This window comes from Pimephales promelas, chromosome 4 (assembly GCF_988280905.1).
Source record: "Pimephales promelas chromosome 4, fPimPro1.hap1.1, whole genome shotgun sequence".
Taxonomy (NCBI): Eukaryota; Metazoa; Chordata; class Actinopteri; order Cypriniformes; family Leuciscidae; genus Pimephales; species Pimephales promelas.
The window spans coordinates 26163888-26182441 of record NC_142772.1 but is presented as its reverse complement, the minus strand read 5'-3'; the positions used below and the strand labels follow the sequence as shown (position 1 = coordinate 26182441).

The 18554-nt window shown below is 39.0% G+C and overlaps 1 protein-coding gene across 17 annotated transcripts in view; it reads right to left on the bottom strand.

Moving 5' to 3' along the window:
• The window catches only part of ncor1 (nuclear receptor corepressor 1), an 87711-nt gene that overhangs the window by 26993 nt on the left and 42164 nt on the right, over positions 1–18554 (bottom strand). For 15 of the 17 annotated variants that reach the window (XM_039650172.2, XM_039650176.2, XM_089130176.1 and 12 more), the window contains 7 exons: positions 18069–18167; positions 15765–15827; positions 9408–9541; positions 8329–8401; positions 5660–6122; positions 4791–4983; positions 4155–4338 (listed from right to left, as the gene is read on the bottom strand). In XM_039650172.2, the coding sequence (XP_039506106.2) occupies positions 4155–4338; positions 4791–4983; positions 5660–6122; positions 8329–8401; positions 9408–9541; positions 15765–15827; positions 18069–18167 (1209 nt within the window). The remainder of the gene's footprint in view (positions 1–4154; positions 4339–4790; positions 4984–5659; positions 6123–8328; positions 8402–9407; positions 9542–15764; positions 15828–18068; positions 18168–18554) is intronic. The other 2 variants (XM_039650181.2, XM_039650182.2) reach the window with 1 other exon arrangement.

The following is an 18554-nucleotide window of genomic DNA, read 5'->3' as shown; positions in this document are numbered from 1 at the left end:
CGTGTTGCGTGGGCACGCTTTTCCGAGAGAAGGGTTCATATAAGGAGTTCCACTCTCGTCTACGTCATTAGATCCACGATCGAAAAAAAAAAACCCGGAAGGTAAGATTTTCGGCAGAGAAATTATCTGTTATCCAATTTTTTTTTTTAAACTTTGGCCATGTTTAGCATGAGGATCCATCTCTTTAACACTGTAGACAGCTCTAAATACACGAAAACACCATTGTACACCCCCCCCACCCCCTTTAATTCAGTGCTATCGCTGTAAATGCTCTGGAAAGTGAAATTTCAAGGCAGGTCTGTGAGAAAGAGGTCGAGCAAAACTTGGTGTTTCTAATGGATATCAGTACACTAGAGTGACCTAATGTTCCTTTTGGTTGGGTGCTTCTGTCTGGCTCTATCAAAAACAGCACTGTGCTTCTTAGCTGAGAAGAGCAAAGTCCACTGTCTCTCTCCTGCGCATTCAACACCCTTCAAAGACCCATTATAAAACCGAGAGGAGGAGGAGGAGGAGGAAAAACAGAAAAACGTCTGTCTTTGCTCAAACTTCTCGGCATGTAAAAATCGAGCGAAAGTGCATGGGAGGATAGAACAGAGGCACTACAGGCACATCACAATCTTTTGGTTAGGCAGCAGTCCATCTGCTTGTCTTTCTGTCTGTTTGTCTCAGGGGTGTTTTTGTAACCTCAATTTTGTATTATTCATTCCTCTCTTCCCCTTAGAGACAGTTCTTCAGGTCAAGAGTTTTCCCAAGCTAAAAGTGACCAATGTTATTTTAGCATAGGATTAGTTTGGGAAGATGGGCAATGTCATCCAAACTGGCCATGCCAGTAAGTTTTCTGGACATTATTTTTCTTTAAAAAAAAATTGTTTTGACCTTGTAATTAATCAAAAAGTCACAACTTGATTCTCACAACAGGCTATTCATCTGTTAATGTGAAATGTAAAAGTGCCTGAAATGTGTAAAATCGAGTGAAACATGTTGAAGTGGGCAACCCTTCATTGCATCTAGACATTTGCCGAATCAGATATACGGTAATACGATATATCACAATAATGAACATCCACAGCATTGTTATCACGGGCACTTTAAAATATTGTGAATAATTATTTATTACAAAATATTCTGATTTTTAGAATGAATTTTAAAACTACATTTCTATAAACCGGTTAAAATGTACAACACTGTGTGTGAGCTGCATCAAAGAGCCATGCGCACACTCTGATGTAAACAACCACAACACAGTTGAGCAGCATGGTGGAAAGAGTGAAGGCGCGCTGAATGAAAATACACATTCACACTCTAAAAGCAGATGGCACCGCAAAAAATGCAGCTGTTACAATGGTAACCCCGTAAAAAAAGCAGCTGCGCTACTTTCAGTTTCCAACCATTTTTAAATGTTTTAAACAGGCATTCAGATTTTTGTATTCCCAAAGGTGTTCATCACATTAGATAAGCATATGCCACATTAGACCGCTCCAGACATGTCAGTGCGCCCGCCATCTTGGAACGTTTAGTGTGTTGTTGACACAACAATGATGCCACAACAACGCATAACCTCTGGTTGTGAAACCCCCAAGATTTAAATTCCCTATTATGCTCATCACAGCACCAAATAAGACTTAATAGGCCAATTTATTTTCTTAAACATTTTTTAACTTTAATGTGGGCAACAACATGTCCTAGATGCAGTACAGCATCAGTCCTCTTCTGGAAAGCAGGGCGGGGAGAAGCAGCTCATTTGTATTTCAATATATGATTGAATACAAGCAGTACTTGTATGAGATCTTGTTTTTTATATTATAACATATAATCAAGCAACATAACAAGAGCAGGATAGCTGTTTTCATAAATATGAGCACTATTGCAAATATGATATTGATTTTATACAAATGTAAAAAAACAACAAAAAAAACAACATTAATCTCCACCTTATTTATGCAGTTAAAATTGTTCCAATTTATATTAACCTTCTGTGCCCCCTCTGCAGTGCAAAGATTTTTTATTGTTAGTGATTTCCATAGACGTTCGCACATACTGTTCGTGACGTCACCCGTTGGTTTCTGAAAAGCATTTTTGAAGCCCAAAGTGGGCGTGGGCGGTTGTCGGCATCTTGGCAGCCCGTCACCTGTTGTCACTCCCGAATAAATTAAAATAGGCAAAGAGGCATGACTTGGGTGGAGCTGAGGTGCTAATGCTATATGCTACTGGCCTCACGCGAAAGTCGAACAGCTGATCGAAGAAGTAAAGCCAATAGTTAAAGTTCATGTTTGCCTAAAAGACGTAACTAAAAGTGAGACTGTGTATCATGATGTATTATTTTTCTGCTAAAAAAAGTATTATCATGCAGTAACTTACAATATTGCTCTGAACTTGTGCGTGTGACAGTAATTCATGCACATACATATCAGTCATCATGGCATCGCACGTCAAGTTCGTAAAGAGTGCAATTTTAAAATCTGATTTTTGCTGCCTCGCAGTTTCTCAAATGGGTTAAAGATATTACCTCAGAAGTTCAAGTACATGCACTAGAAATCCACACTCATTCAAGGGTGTGCATTTACTGCATGGAAGGAGAGAAAGCACGGTCACTTGCAGGTAGGGCTGAACGATTTTGGAAAATAATCTAATTGCGATTTTTTTAACCAATATTGCGATTTAATATGCGATTTAAAAAAAAAAAGTTATTTACCTTCTGTATTAGTCGACAAAGACAAGCAATAGATCATTGTACAGTAGGGATGGTAATCTTTAGATAGCTCATGATCCGATCTACTTTTTTTCTTATTAATTAATCTTAATAACTCTTAAAATATGAAAATTACATGTGTAAAAACACATATTTAAAAAAATAAATATAAAAAACATTTAATTAAACCAATTACATGTTAAGAATTTTAAATAGGCTATATAAAATAATATAGCTTCAAAATATAAAAGCTAGTAAATAAAGAGAAACAACAAAAAAAAACATTACAAGCAATAAACAAAGAGTGCTCTCAGTATTTAAAAGTAGGCTGTCTGAATGATTTTCATTCAAGAGCTGGAGTGATTTCCCCTCAGTTTAGATACGATAAGCTGCATTCACACTAATGCATATATCACTTTTGAAATTGTAAATGTGGTTTGTCCTGTTGGTTTAAGATATAACTGACCGTGTTCACATTAATTTCGCGTCATAAAAGCATTTTGACATGCAAGTACATTTACCAATGAGTCGCTCACAGCCGCATGCAAGAGCGCTCTTCACAAAGCACGCGTTAGTATTTTAAAATGAAAGCAGCCTTCAGTGATTTTCACGGTTTTAATATATAAGCCAACTGCTTTCCAAAAGACCTAAATAATGCCTCTGTGAAGCATTTGTAAAGAAAATTCCCACGGGAGAGAACGCGCACTGCAAGTGGAACGTTATAACATCAAGCAAAGCGGCAAAACCTGTTCAATGAAGCCCGCGAATGTCCTTGTAATTCGGTTCAATCCCGAACTTTATGAAATAACGTTACTATGTTTTGGAAGGTTCGAGCGGTGTCGTGTGTGTGAGTGAGGAAGAGAGAGAGCGAGAGAGGCTCGTTTCTAAAGCACGCGCAGCGTCATCACGCATCTGTGTTTAAAAACTAAGCTCATACTCGATTCTGAAATTCTCTGAATCGATCCAGGATTGTTGAGGAGAGAATAAATAACACAATATCACATACATTAAAAATAAACTGTTCTTTTCTGAACGCCAGACCGCGTAGCGTGGCAAGTTGATGCTTTATCTTGCAGACAGCTTTTCTCTCGCGTGTCACGTGACCAGTGTAATCGCAGCTCTTGCGATTACAAAATCGCGTTTCATCATATCGCGATTTTATCGCAAATGCAATTAATCGTTCAGCCCTACTTGCAGGATTTTATCTGACGGTACTTTTTATTTAACAATAAAAAGTTAAATAAGTATATCTGTTCCATGAGAGCAACAGAGCACAACACATGTGGTCTATAACACTCAAGTCTGTCAGGCATTGAATCTACTCTCTAAGTATCTCAAGTGCATACTGAACAAATAACAAGGCAAAAAGAAAAGAATGCTTGCTGATGGATTGATGAGTTTTTTCAATTTACCAGATGCAAGGCATTTTTGTGCATTTTCTCTCTCACTCCTGTGTCTGACTCACCTTCTCTGTCCAGTACAGTGGGGCTGCGGGTGGTGACTCGTGGTCTGCGATCAGACTCGTTCTGGTCCAGTCTCTGTTTGTCCTCCTGCACAGACTCATGCACAGCTTTGATTTGGTGCTGGAACATAGCAAAGCCGCTCAATGGACCTCCAGAAATGCTGCTGTGACCAAATGGAGCTGAAACCTAAAACAAACCATTTCATAAGAGAGAGGATTCAAATGTGGGAAAATGCTGGATTGATGTACATAAAAAATGATCACTTGGAAAATTTTAAACAATCAAGTATTTAAATAAAACAAATGTAAAGGTGCATGACTTAATGACTTAATCCCATTAGTCCGTAATAGCTATTTGCTTTGCAACAAGACGCTACATTTTTATTATGTAAACGTTGTGAACAGCCAATCAGGGCCTCAATTAGATTCAATTAATTTCACAGCCACAGCAACTCGCCAAAACAGACAGCCTCCAAACCACACAACTGATCAGCCCAGAGCAAACAAACATATTCTTCTCACTCATCATGATTTCACTGTGTGGAAAATCAATTGGCATTTGCTGATTTGTTTGCTGATTGCCGCAGAAGCAAATCACAGTGCGTGATCTGCGGAGGTGAAGACGGAGGCAGGACTCACGTGGCGGGGTGGCTGGGCCCTGTCTCTGTCCAGAGGGGCATATCTGAATGCTAAGTGGGGGTAGAGGCTATGGGGACTGACCATAGGGGGGATGGTGGCGGCCCGAAGCTGCTGCATGTTGAGGAGATTGGCTGAAGATACGACCACTGAGCCTGAAGCACCCAGCATTGACGGCTTCTCCAGAGAGTAAAGTCTGCCACAGGAAGGAAGGAGAATAAAGAGAATAAGTAAGCAATAACGTACGAGGGGTCGTGCTGTATCATGAATAAGTAACAGCTGAAGTGCATGATGCAGAGCGGAGTATTCACGATACAGCACTTGCCTCGAGTACCTTATTGGTTTTATAAAACGGTTACCACACATTAAAAATATGTATTAGTGCAACTTTCATGAAGTAAAATCACTAAAAGCCTTCCTTCCGCTAGAAAAAAAAACAGCTATTGACCAATTGGAATCAAGGTTTGGAACGAACCGTTTTATAAAACACATTAGCTACGGATACTGTGAAAAACAAAATGTCCGGAAGTGATTTTTCTTTCATTCCTAGTTTTGTACAATATAAAATTGTAAAATCTTTGCACAGCTAAACATTCACTTAGGTAGGAAAATAAAAATAGAAACTTTTAAATTAAAACTTTAAGGAAGTAATTTATTACTTATAGTAATAAATGAGGCAAAATTTGTTTTCAGTCGCACCAGATTTCTATTTGGTCTCTTCATTTTTTTTTTTTACTGTATTCAACAAGAAGTTGAATTAACATTTTACAATTTACATTAACATTCTTGCATTCCCTGGGAATTGATACTAGAAACCAATAGCAATGCATGTACAAACACCCTATAATAAAACAGGACCAGCCATTTCTAACCTTTGTCGGTCAGGTTCAACCTCCACATCCTCATCCGCACTGCAGGTGGCGCTAGAGTCATTATCAGAGTGGTGCTGCTCCCCCTGTTTCTCCTCCTTGTCCTTGACCTCCGGCTCAGTCTTCACTTGCACCTGACCTCTTTCACTGTTGGGAGCAGTCATCTCCACATCCTGCGGCTCACTCTTTGGATGGATCTGCATTTCATATGCCAAGTTTGTTCGTTCATCTTGAGGAAGCCCGTCTCCAGCACCTCCTTCTGGACTCTTCTCTACTTTCACCTGCAGCTCGCCGTACGGAGGCTCCTGGCCCTTGTCATCTGCCACCGGGCCTTTGGTTGCCGTGACATCCGGGTCCGATGCGCCGTCCAGAGCTGAGTTGGGATGAGTTAGCGAGTCATAAGGTTTGGAGGGGTCGGTTTGAGATGGAGACGGTGCACTCTCTGTGTCCGAACTGTTATCGGGACCTGAGGAAAGGAGACGAAAGAGCGTATGACTGAGCCATCACATCCTCTTTAAATTCTTCATTCATCTGTGCAAAGAGGGCACAGAATATCAAATTCAATATATTTCAATCTCTGCTACAAAAACACAAAGGCAGAGAAGCAGAAAACCTGAACAACCCTGCAGTGACAAAGCAGAGGTGGCATTTGAGGTCACCATTCACTGCACGCAGTCTCACAGCAATCAAGCTAATGCACTTCTGGACAGCAAACATCCTTAGGCTAATCACTACCTTTCCACCCTCGCCACGTGATGATACTCCCTTCAGGGCCACAGGAAGTGTAACTTAAAGTGTAAAATGCTACAGGAAGTGTAGCATTCATACTACCGTTCAATTGTTCCTGTTATTACTACATAAGTGAAAGATGTCTCTTATGCTCACCAATTTATTTGATCAAAAATACAGTAAAAACAGCAATAGTAAAAAAAACCTTATATTATATTTTAAAATGTAATTTATTCCTGTGGTGCCAATGCTTTAGCATCATTACCGCAGTCTTCAGGTTCACATGATCCTTCAGAAATTATTCTAATATGATGATTTGCTGCTCAAAAACATTTCTTGTTATTGTTAATGTTATTGTTAATGAGTTGTGGCTGCTTAATATTTTTGTTGAAACAGTGATGCATTTTTTCAGGATTTGTTGTAGAACAGTTAAAAGATCTCTGACATTATAAATGTCTTCACTGTAACTTTTGATCAATATCGCTAAATATCTATTATAAAAGCACAAATCCAACAACTAGAAAGCAAATATTTTTTCCCTCCCTCCTCCATTTTCTCAAAATGACTCCTCTCCCACATCTAAAATTCCTGCCTCTTGTTGTGCGGAGGCTCTCTGCCACTCTTTCAGTCTATCTGGTTCTCTGCTCCTCTCACGGAGAGGGATGAAGGCTAACCTGCTTGGCTTCAGGAGCACCGGTATGTAAGAAAAAAGCAGAAAAAGCAAAAAAAGTGACGTTTGAGGGAAGGGAAGGAGGGAGAACATAAGAGAGCAGCATTCTAGCACATGACGAGTAACCAAGAAGAGCAAAACAGCGAAACAAATCATCATTTTAGATTGATTTCTGAAGGATCATGTGACACTGAAATTCCAGAGTAATGATTCTGAAAATTCAGCTTTGTCATCACAGGAATTAAATACCTCAGATGTTTTTGAATAGTATTCTAGATGGGGTGAAAGAAAGTGTAGAGAACAAAAAGGCACCCAATGGGATCCCCAAGGTTTCTCAGACTGGTGTCACAGATGGACTTTGGGTGTCTTGCAACTGTCAACTTTTGGCTTGCTTAATCTGGGACATTTATAATTTGGAAATATTATTGACTTGAATGAGCTGAAATGAATTGAGCCCATTCAATTATGACAAACTTTAGAGTTAATAAAGCAAACTGAACTAATTTCAACTGAAAAATGACAGTATACTACTGTCTTTTTATAGCTGCTCTACAGCAGAACTGGATTCTGTTTGCATCACCGAATAGCTATTTTTCTGTTTATCACTGCAAAGCAGGTTTAAAAAGAATCTGTATTGTATAAAGCACTATATAAATAGCTGACTGACCATCACTCACAACAGTACCTGAATAATAGCACAACAGATCAAACAGAAAAGCACAAGCACTCGGTTTCCTTCCAGCATATTTTGAGGCTTTATAGTCAGGGAACGCTTACATAAGAGCAAGAATGGCAGGTAGAAATAGTACAGGTCTTTTATCCCTTCTGCAAAGCGCCTCTATTTCCACTCTCTTTTCTTTGTGATTTGTCTAATTCAATCATTTCCTCTCCCTTTCATCTGCCCTTATTTGCTCCTGAGTCTCACTCATTAAACGTACAGACAGAAGTAGAGGGAGGATGTTGACCTCTGTGGCAGCGCAGCGCGGTCTAGGGTTTTGCTGTCAAATCTAATCAAACGCACTGCAGTCAGACAGGTCAGCACACTGCACTACTGCTTCATGACTTCATCCCTCTCTTTCTGTGTCAGTCTGTTTCTGCTCTCTTTACATTATAGCCCCACTGCTCCTCTTCCTCTCTGCTTAATCAGACTGGGTTCATGAGTCACAGAGAAAGAGACTGACAGCGATGGGTTTTAGGGTGTTTGTTTAAGCATTATAGCTTACGTTGAAAGCAGCGGCTCTAAAAGTGTTGAAACCAAAGAGAGAGATCATACCGTCACTCTCCTCATCCTCATCAGGCGCAGGATCGCTCTGTGATGAGTCTCGATTTCTACCGAGCCGGGAATCCTGCACACAGCAACATAGTATAGTTAGGAACAGTTGCAATGAATAGTACAAAATAGATTATACCACAATCATGTACATCCATAAAGACATTTCAGTTTTTTGTCTTCCTAAGACACCCTTTCTGTGTAACTACTTTAACATCAGTTTATAAGCATTATGAAAAAACAGCAAAAACAACTGTGACTTATAGGAAAACATTATTTTTGAACTAGAAAACAAGTAACCAGGAGAGATATCACATTAACACTATCATTCATAATTTTGGCGTCAGTAAAACTATTTTTTATTAAGATGAATTAAATTGATCAAAAGTAACATTAAAGACATTTATAATGTCACAAAACGTTTTAATTTTAAATAAATATTGATCTTCTGAACTATTTATCAATTAATCCTGAACCAAAAAAAAAAAAAAGAAAAATCACAGTTTTCACAAAAATCTTAGGCAGCAAGACTGTTTTCAACATTGACAATAATAATTATTAGAATGATTTCTGAAGGATCTTGTGACACTGAAGACTGGAGAAATGATAATAAAAATTCAGGAATAAATAAATTACATTAAAAAAAAATTAAATATTACAATAGAAAAGTTATTCTAAATTGAAAAAAATACTTCAGAATATCACTGTTTTTACTCTTTTGCCAATTAAATAAACGCAGGCTAGTTGACCCCAAACTTTTGAAAGGTAGTGTTAATGTTTAGTGTATAACATGGAACTACAAAAAAAGAAATTAAACCCCTTGGAATGTACATCAACTAATCAAAATCAAGGACCACGTGGAAAATATCAGATATCCTATAAGAACATTTCAGTGATGCAGAAACTTCTTAACCACAATAACACGATCAATCACTTGATTGAATCTAGAAACATTAGAGTACAAGAACATGAATATGTTGGCCAATAAAGGAGATAAATCACTGAATATCAGATATTTCAAGCATGTAATGGGAATGTTTGGATGTAGCAGATTTATTCCGTGATAAATGTTGTCCCTGTACCTTATGTTGCCGTAGCAGGTTGTCCAGGTTGTAACGTCTCTTGTTGTTGAAGTAAAAGTTCTTACATTGAGCTTCACTCTTAGTGCCTACCATCTTAGCAATGGCTGACCAGTTCCTACCATGTTCAACCAGCCCTGTGCACAAGAGAAAGAGGGTTAGATTATAAATGAATAGAGAAATGACACCTTCCACTGCTAACTGCAACAAAACCCTTATTAATCACGTTTAGTAGGGGTGTGCAGTGTGCACAAATATTCAATATATAATTATTATCTTTTTTAAAACAACATTTTGCATACATATGTTTCTTTGTTGGCTATAAATGCAGTGAAATCCTAAGCCCGCAAACAAAGTGTCACAAAACTCTCATAACTAACACTATGGAGCTTGTTAACAAGTTGATTGTATTTTATCACAAAATGTTGTCGACTTAATGAATGACCTTACAAATAAATGACCTTACAAATTGGAATTAATTTTGATCAAATGGATCAACAACATGTAGCGTGAAAACATTGTTAATTGAAACTGAGTCATAATAAATATCTCCACCACCATAAAATCACACAAAATGCAAACATCAGTCAAATGAGGAAAGACAGCTGTGATTCATGACAGCAATAAGCACAGCTGTACCCCTGAGTGAGCCAAGATAACTTATCTGATGGCAAAATGATCTCAAGACGTATGCTTCATTTAAGTTATCTCGGGGGAGACATGTTTAAGAACAAAAAAAACAAAGCATAGTAAGAAACTTTCTGTGCACCTGGCCTTATCATTACCAGACTGAGGATCCAACCTTCACCAGATCACGTGGATTTTCTTTTTTTTTCCTTAACATGAACATGTAAAACAATATAAACACGATAACCAAATGCTAACTCGAGTGGATTACAAATCCTTTAAAAATATTAGGTCAAGAAATCAGTAAGGATAGCTATCCATGGGTATCTTAACAACAGTCGCTCACTCTCTAAATTTGCAGTCAAATCAAGATTTCTGCTAAATTTGAGGGCAAAAAGGTCCATTGTGAAGAGTGTATTGTTGTCTGAAAAGCCATTCACACAGAAGTAATTTTTATACCAAGCATTTTGTTGGTCAACGTGGCAAATTCATGGGACCAACTTTAGCCTGATGTGAAATCTACATGGGCAAATCAATCCCATTCAAGCTAAAATCCTGATTTTGAAATTTGAACTTGTGGGTGAGCCAAAGAGTTAAGTTGCTTCCAAGCCTTAAAAGCAAGTGGCACACTATCCAACTCTACTTTTCCATTTTACTGTTACAGTAGATTTGTCATCCATACTGTTGTGGTTTCTTCTGCCAGTTTTCAGGTTATTACAAGGTCCCAATTTGGTGGAAAATAAAAATGAATAAACAATTATAAATAACTTTGGATTCAGTTCATGAAGCGACTTTACAGTGTGAATGGGTGTAATTTGTATTTGTCCATTCAGGGTGTGTAGGCATTCATGCGTCAGGAGCAGTGGTCAGCTTTAGTGAGTATAAGGCTACGTCCACATTAATCCGGATACTTTTGAAAACAGTGTATCCGTTTAAAAACGCTCTCCGCCCACACTAGCATTTTCAGTGTTTCAGTGTGGATGAGAAACTTCTAAATTCACCTTACTTGTGCATGCGTGAAACCTCACAAAAGCTCACTGAGATCATACAGATGGAAAAATAAATAATTAAAGGTATCGCATAGTTCTTCTAATTTCAATTAGCAAAATATCTCAGCATCACTGATGCATCCAGGCATAGGCGCCGATTTATGTTTTCCTCCGTGGGTGCTCATGGGCGCACGCCCTTTGAAAAAAAAAAAAAAAAAAGTAGTCAAAAAATGCTTGCATTTCAGAACCTTGGGAAATGGACAGCAGCCGACACGAACACACACTATTTACTTGATAATAAAGCCGTAAGGCTATCTTTCAACTCAGGACAGCGCCACTTTTCACAAATAGGCTACAGACAGGATTGGAGATGAAAAGTTTAACTAACCGCGATCAGCTTCATGGGAAATTATGAATCAATGTCACACAAATCTGTCCATGTTATTCTCACTCTGAAATCTGATTGTAATTATCAAATGCACGTACACACGCACGTCACTGTATAGTGGGTAATGAAGCGGGAATCTGCGGAATCACACTAAAGAGGCGTTTTCACCCGAGAAACGCTGTGATTGGTGGATGCAGGATATGGAGCAGGCGACTGACAGCGAGATAACAAATCACAGTGTGACAGACGGGTCAGACGCTTCAAATAGCACCAACTGCAATGTTTAATTTTAAATTAATATTACTGGCAGTCTGGCACACGTGGGTGGGTGCTCGTTATTTTCCGTGGGTGCTCGAGCCCCGGAGCACCCACGGTATCGGCGCCTATGCGTCCAGATCGCACTCAGTCACCATATGTTTGGTCTAAAACGCAACTGCTCTCTTGTACTGCCGTAGCACAGCAAATGTGAGTACACATATTCTGTCATATTTGCAAGACTGTGATATGAAGAGTGTGCAATGTAACATATTTTAGCAACAGTGTAAAAGTGAATAGCACATAACAGACACAATACTGGTAGAAATGAATATCTATTAGTACAACATGGATCACATGACTAAACTTACATCATTGTTTTCAAATACCTCCGGCTTCACAGTCCAAACTACAACGTGAAAACAGCGTTTTCAAATTTATCCGCTTTGAAGAGCGTATTCCAAAAGTCTTAAAACACCGTCTCAGAGTGGACGGAAGGCTAAACCGGAAAGAAAATATACATTTTCAAAAGAAAATGTAATAGTGTGGACATGGCCTAAGATTTAAATTTAATAAACAATGTTTTCCCATTTATTTATTTATTTTTTATTTGTTATATTTTAAGTAATCCCCATAAAGTAAATCGAGCTACACAATCAGCACAAAAAAACATTGATGTCTGTGATACTGGATGTGCCTTTGAGATTACAGTGAAAGATTGGACCAGGTCAGAGGAGTTCACATGTCACTGATTACCTCCGTGATCACGAAAGCCCACACCACCAACTGCCAACTGAGATATTCCAACTAGCTGGATGTTCTCAGACACCATGAGGACAGTCAACAGTGCCAAATACCCACGAGGCTGTGATTCTCACATGCACAAATTCCCTCTGATTTTTTTTTATCAGTACCTTACATATATTGTTCAAAGAAAACACATTATGCAACTAAGCAATTTCAAAAGGAATCCAACACCCAAATTAAGCTATTAAACTTTGTATTTGTACTCATGCTCAAGCTGGGATGGAATTCAACCCCTGGATGTACTAACAGGGTTCTCAAGTCTCACACATTGGCCGTGAGACAGATGCAATTCAACCAGTTCATAAGCCACACCCTGTATTTCTCATGCTGAAAAGGCAATACCAACCAAGTTTTCCTGCAAGCTTTATATATAACATTGTATACGAGGCACAGACACAGTTCCCTCCAGTTTCCTGCCGCCAGCACGCATCTCGGCCAGATTGCGTTTGTTAGGCAACATAGATGCGCGAAGACACGGAAGTTGGCGGAACATCCTCGGCCACCGTACGTTCGTTACTAGGTAACAAACAACATAGCGGGAACACACGACGTGATGGAGAAGGGAAGAAATCTCGCCTAACATTTTTAAGCTAGAATATTTAATATATAGCTCATCGTATGCATTATTATTGATGCAGTCAAAAACTCTACAACTACTTTGCAACCAGGTCAGAAACTAAAATATCAACTTCACAACGTTTCTTTTAGTAGGATGAAAATAACTGTTTTAAATCTTTTTAAATTGTGAACAAATTATATACAGAAAGTGATCACAGAACAATCTTTCCACATAGCGTGAGTTTATCTGGACAACTCGTTATCAAATAATGACACTGCAAAAAAAAAAAAAAAAAATACACTGCACAAACGAAGCTCACTGTATGTACATCATCGTATTTGCATTGGTGAAAGAGTGCAGAAACTGCGTTACAATGATAAGATCTTCATTCTCGCGATCAACAGACTGTCATCTGCTTGCTCAATTCTCATCACGGCAGCATTTTACGTGATGGGAATACATCTAAATACTTTAAAAACTTCTCACGATTTGTTTAGTTCGATAGCTGTAATATTAAAAACGTATAATGGGACGGGGCTCCTCCACTAACCGAATGCGATTTCACTCCACGCTTTTGATAAAATTTGAGAACCTTGTACTCAGAACTAGATGTTTTGAATTGACACAGGTTTAAAATAGGTTTAGATCATTTAAAATCAAGGCCCTGCATAAAAGTGTCAATGCACTTCTATAATAAGTTATCTATAATAACTTGTCCAATAAGTTAGCCAGAATGTGCTGGAAAGGAGGCCAGAACTAGCACCTAGACTCATAATGAAATTGTGTGTGGTATACTGATTGAGTACTGAATGAATCACTGCAAACATCATGGTTCAAGATCAACCAACTTGAGCCGCAATGGTTTATAGCACGGGCTGATCTTGATCAAGACTGTGCATTGTTTAATAAATCAACAATCTAAAGAACTTCTGAACTTCGAAAAACAGTCCAGCGCCTTTTGTGTCTGCACAGCATCTACAGAGATTCTTGTCAGAATATAAAACACTCCAAAGTTCCTCCAAACAAATACTGAAACTTTATGTGCAGTTCTCCTTATCCCGAGCCAATCATGTTAGACTGTCCTCCAATTAAACTGAACTGGGCAGTGACATTGATGGCTCACCAGAGGTCTGTACAAAAGACACAGGGAGAGAAACGCACACACCTTCAAGTTTGTTCCTCAGTGGACTGAACTTCCCCTCTACTAAAGAGAAGATGAAAAAGAGCACAATGAAAGAGGAAGCAGAAGGAATGCACTCAGATGACCGCAGTCTGACCTGAAAACACTTCTGCAAACTGATGTTTTAAAAAGCTCTAGGGGTACTTTGTGTGTTAATGTGTCTGTGAGTTTATCCATCGATATAGTATGTGCGTACATTTGCTAAATGCAAATACAGAAGTGTGCCTTCATCATTATCTTAAGAGTACACGTCACCAAGAATCTCAAATGTCTTAAAAATAATGAAACCATTTCCAGGTTGTTAATGCAATCAGTCAAAAACACCATCCAGAAAATAAATTACACTGTTGTATTCAATGCAAAAAGAGGAAGCCTTTTTTCCTATGTCCATTCCTGCTGACAACGACTGTGCAGACAGAACTGCAAACCGAAGTGTGCAGCTAAACCTAGGTCTGTTCAAGAAAATCTTGTGAAAGCCATCAAGATAATGTCCCAGTCATATTTCACCAATAAATAAATCAAGCTTTATTTTTTCCTGAAGAAAACAAAGCACATTTTAGGACCATTTAGATTTAGCATATTTTACTTCCACATTCCCATACCTAATAATCAATCTCTCATTACTGGAATGCAAGGAAATTATACTATACTTCTGAATAGCAAATTACCTACAAATCAAGGTAATATCTGTTGTACTGCCTGTAACTATACTGATAAAAAAGAAGATATTGTAATATCTGTGATATTGCGTTTTATGTTTAGTATCTTAATATAAAGTAGATTCACTGTTGAGAATAATGGGAATACTGGTAATTAGTACTGGAGTTTCATTTCATGTTTTGACCACAAATATCACATCTGTAATGCTGGATATTCACATGTAAGACGTGCAGATGAACATGGCTGATCAAAATAGTGCACAACTCATTTCTGCTGGATAAACAATGCAATGCCTTTAAAAAATGGAATACATTTAAATAAGTGAAATATAGACATAAAGGGACTATTTAAAATAGTACAATTATTATTACACACACACACACACACACACACACGCGCGCGCATTGTTTGATGACAATAAGTTTTTGCCTTTAGAATTTTGTGGAAAAAATTTGCCAAATTGTCACAAAATAATGCCATAATAGTCTGAAAACATTAAGAATGTAATTATGGGGTGACATGTAAGATTCCCTTCAAAAGCTTTCATTTTAATGAAACCAAACTGTATACTCAGAGCAAAAAACATTTGCCCTCTGCACTATTCCTGTCATTCTTTCACAGTGTTCAGGGGTGAATGGTCGTCTTGCAAAGTTTCTAGTGTGTCAAACGGTCACAGTTGCTTAAGTTTCTTCCCCTCAGTCTTGATCTGAATAGTCATTACAAAGAGGATGCTCAAAAATGCAACCCCAACCAACTTCCAACACAGAAAATATGCAAAACCACAAAGACATCAAATAAGTAGAACAAAAGTAAGATGAAATGTTTGTGCATGTGTGAAGATATCAGACAGAGCCAAGCCAACTGAGAACCAGAGAAGGAGGGAGATGAGCAGTACCTTTTTTGGCGATCTCCATCTCATCCTCTGTCCAGCGAGACGTCTCTCCAGCTTCAACCGCGCCTGTAGCGACACACACCGTCAGAGTCAGTGAAGGAGAACTCAGGCAGCGCTACACGACACGGCTCATCTCGGACCCTCCCTCTCTATCTGTTCATACTTGAGACCTCCACCCCCCTCAAGAACTTCCCTCTCTCGGTCTCTCTCTCTGTCCTCAACCGCTTTCTGTCCTTTGCTCAGTTTATTGCTTTGCCTACTTGGTGCTCGCTGGACTCAACAAGGCAGTCTCACCTCTCTCTTTCTCCTGTCTCTCTTTCTCGCTGTCTCTCGGAGAGTGCAGCCAGCTGATCTCAAGCAGACAGTGGAGGAGTGCAGAAGCACCACCCTTCTGGGTCTAAGATCAACACACTCACTCACCCACCCATATCATTAGACAGTCAGTCTCATAACAGTAGCCAAGCTGAAGTGAGCAGCGCAACAACCCCTCCCTACATAATTTCCACTCAAACTACAGTGAGAGCGAGAGAGAGAGAGAGGGAGACGGAGAGAAAGACAGCCTGTGCTCTCCTCTCCTCTCCCGCCTGCTCTGAGGGTCTCCTTGAAATTGACTAAACACTATGACAGATTTAGCACAGTGTGAACCTCTGACATTTATGCGAGAGTGCGAGCGTGTCCCCAGTGTTTGGATGACTAGTCCGGCGAGTCTCTGCTAAAACTCTTCAAATACGCGTCTCTTTGGTGACCAACTAGACACTGTTTACGTTATGTTAATATGCTTGTACCCTGCTGCTTTGTCATGTTGATGCCGTTTTAGACGTGGAATTGGTGCATTATGGCTTTTGAGTGCCTGTTTAAAACTTTAAACCCACTTTAAAGACAGAGAATGACAAGATAAAATTGTGTAAACACAGGTGCAAACTTCATCAGGCAAGATGGGAAGACCCTCGTCACACACACAAGGGCTATCAGATCACAATGCAGGGCCAGACAAGAGACTCCATCATGAAACAGCGGGAATGACAAAACACAATTGGTGACCGATCTTTAAGGTACAGAGCGCTATTAATCACCCACACTTTCTGATGTGGGCACTGATTGCATTGAGCAGCAAACGTAATGAATACTAATTACTGAGCACCGAGGTCTCTTAATTCATTTTAATATGGCACCAAATGCCAAATGAAACAATCAGGCCGGCCTTTCATTCCCCTTTTCACTCTAATCAAACTCCTCCAGAGACACGCCGCGTTTACCTGCCTCTCTTTACTGTCTCCATGGCGATCCCTCCACCCGCTGTCACCACGGCAACACAAACTCAGAGACCTTGAGTCTGGCGTTGGGTGGCAGGAAGAAGAGAGATTTGGAGATAGGAAAGAATGGACAAACAATCTCACTAGAGAGAGCGAGGGAGTGAGAAGTGAAATAATGCTGAAGAGCTGCTGTTTTGTGAGCCTCAAAGATCAAACCCTGTGTTTCTGTCTGACAGCCCTTCTATCACAACAGCATTAAGCAAACCACACATGCACACACGTTGTGGTGACTTTCAGGCTTTGTAATGAGGTTACCGAGGAACAGATCGCACTCGCACTGCACAGGGCTGTCGCAAGAGGCCCTGTGCGAACATGCTGTGCGATGGGGTTGCTATATAGGAATTAGTAAAGTAACGAACACAACTTTCACGTGCTTTAGAGTAAATAAGTAAATAAAAATGGTAAAATAAGTTATAGGTCTAATTGTAGTTATGAAGTAATCAGTTTATATTTATATTTTATTTTAAAATGTGCACACATTCACTCTTATTCGCATGATTAATAGCCTAGGTCAAAAATGCAACGCTTCTTGTCTCGTCGCATTCATTCATGATTTACATGAATCATGATCGAACATATTTTCAATTCAAAAATGGCAAAATTACAATAAAAGTAGAGTAGTTTGCATCACTAGTATATTACAGGCGGTCGCTGATCATTTCTATCATAAAACAGTTGACAAGTGACAAGACCCAGCTTCTTTGATTTGATTGGTCCTCTCGATTATTTTGATATTGACGAGCACTGTTAGACCACTGTGGCAGATCAGCCTAAAAATCTTCAATCAACAAACAGCTTAACTCATTCTACACTAAAATTCTAAGATAAGACAAATAACGAGAAAATATGAATTATATAATTTTTTTAATCACAGCGCAGACAAAATCATTGGCTCTGGTCTGACCTTGCGACGATCTTGAATGTGTGGATGTGAAAAAAACTAATTTAACAAAAGAGAGTTGGCATCTTTTTATGAGAGAAACATAGCGCTTACCTCGCGTGTCTGCGCTGGCTGCGAGAGAGGGTTTTGCAGCCTCTCGAGCTGGTCTCTGCACTGGTTCAGGTTTAGAAGAGGGTATGGGCTCTGGCAAAACTGAGCAACACACAGAATAAACCATCAGAACTTACTCTCATTCGTGCTTGTGTGTACTTGCCCTAGTATTGGGAAGTCAGACTCATTATATGCAAATTATTTTGTTTTGACAGATAACCAATTCTCAGGTTTTCCCACAATATTTGTGCAATTCAGATTAGTTACCTTTCTACCTTTTGCAGTATATTACAATATTGTCAACCCAGTTACATGACAGTCACCTCCCAACTTCTAAAAAATGTTACATGATTTACAAAAACTGACAGTTTGACAGAAAAACAAACAAACAAAAACAATAACTCAACAATAAGGTAAGATTTTTTTTTTCTGCTGGCCTCAAGTTACTGACTAGTTCAAATTTTATTTTTCCTTCCTTCAAGGGGTCAC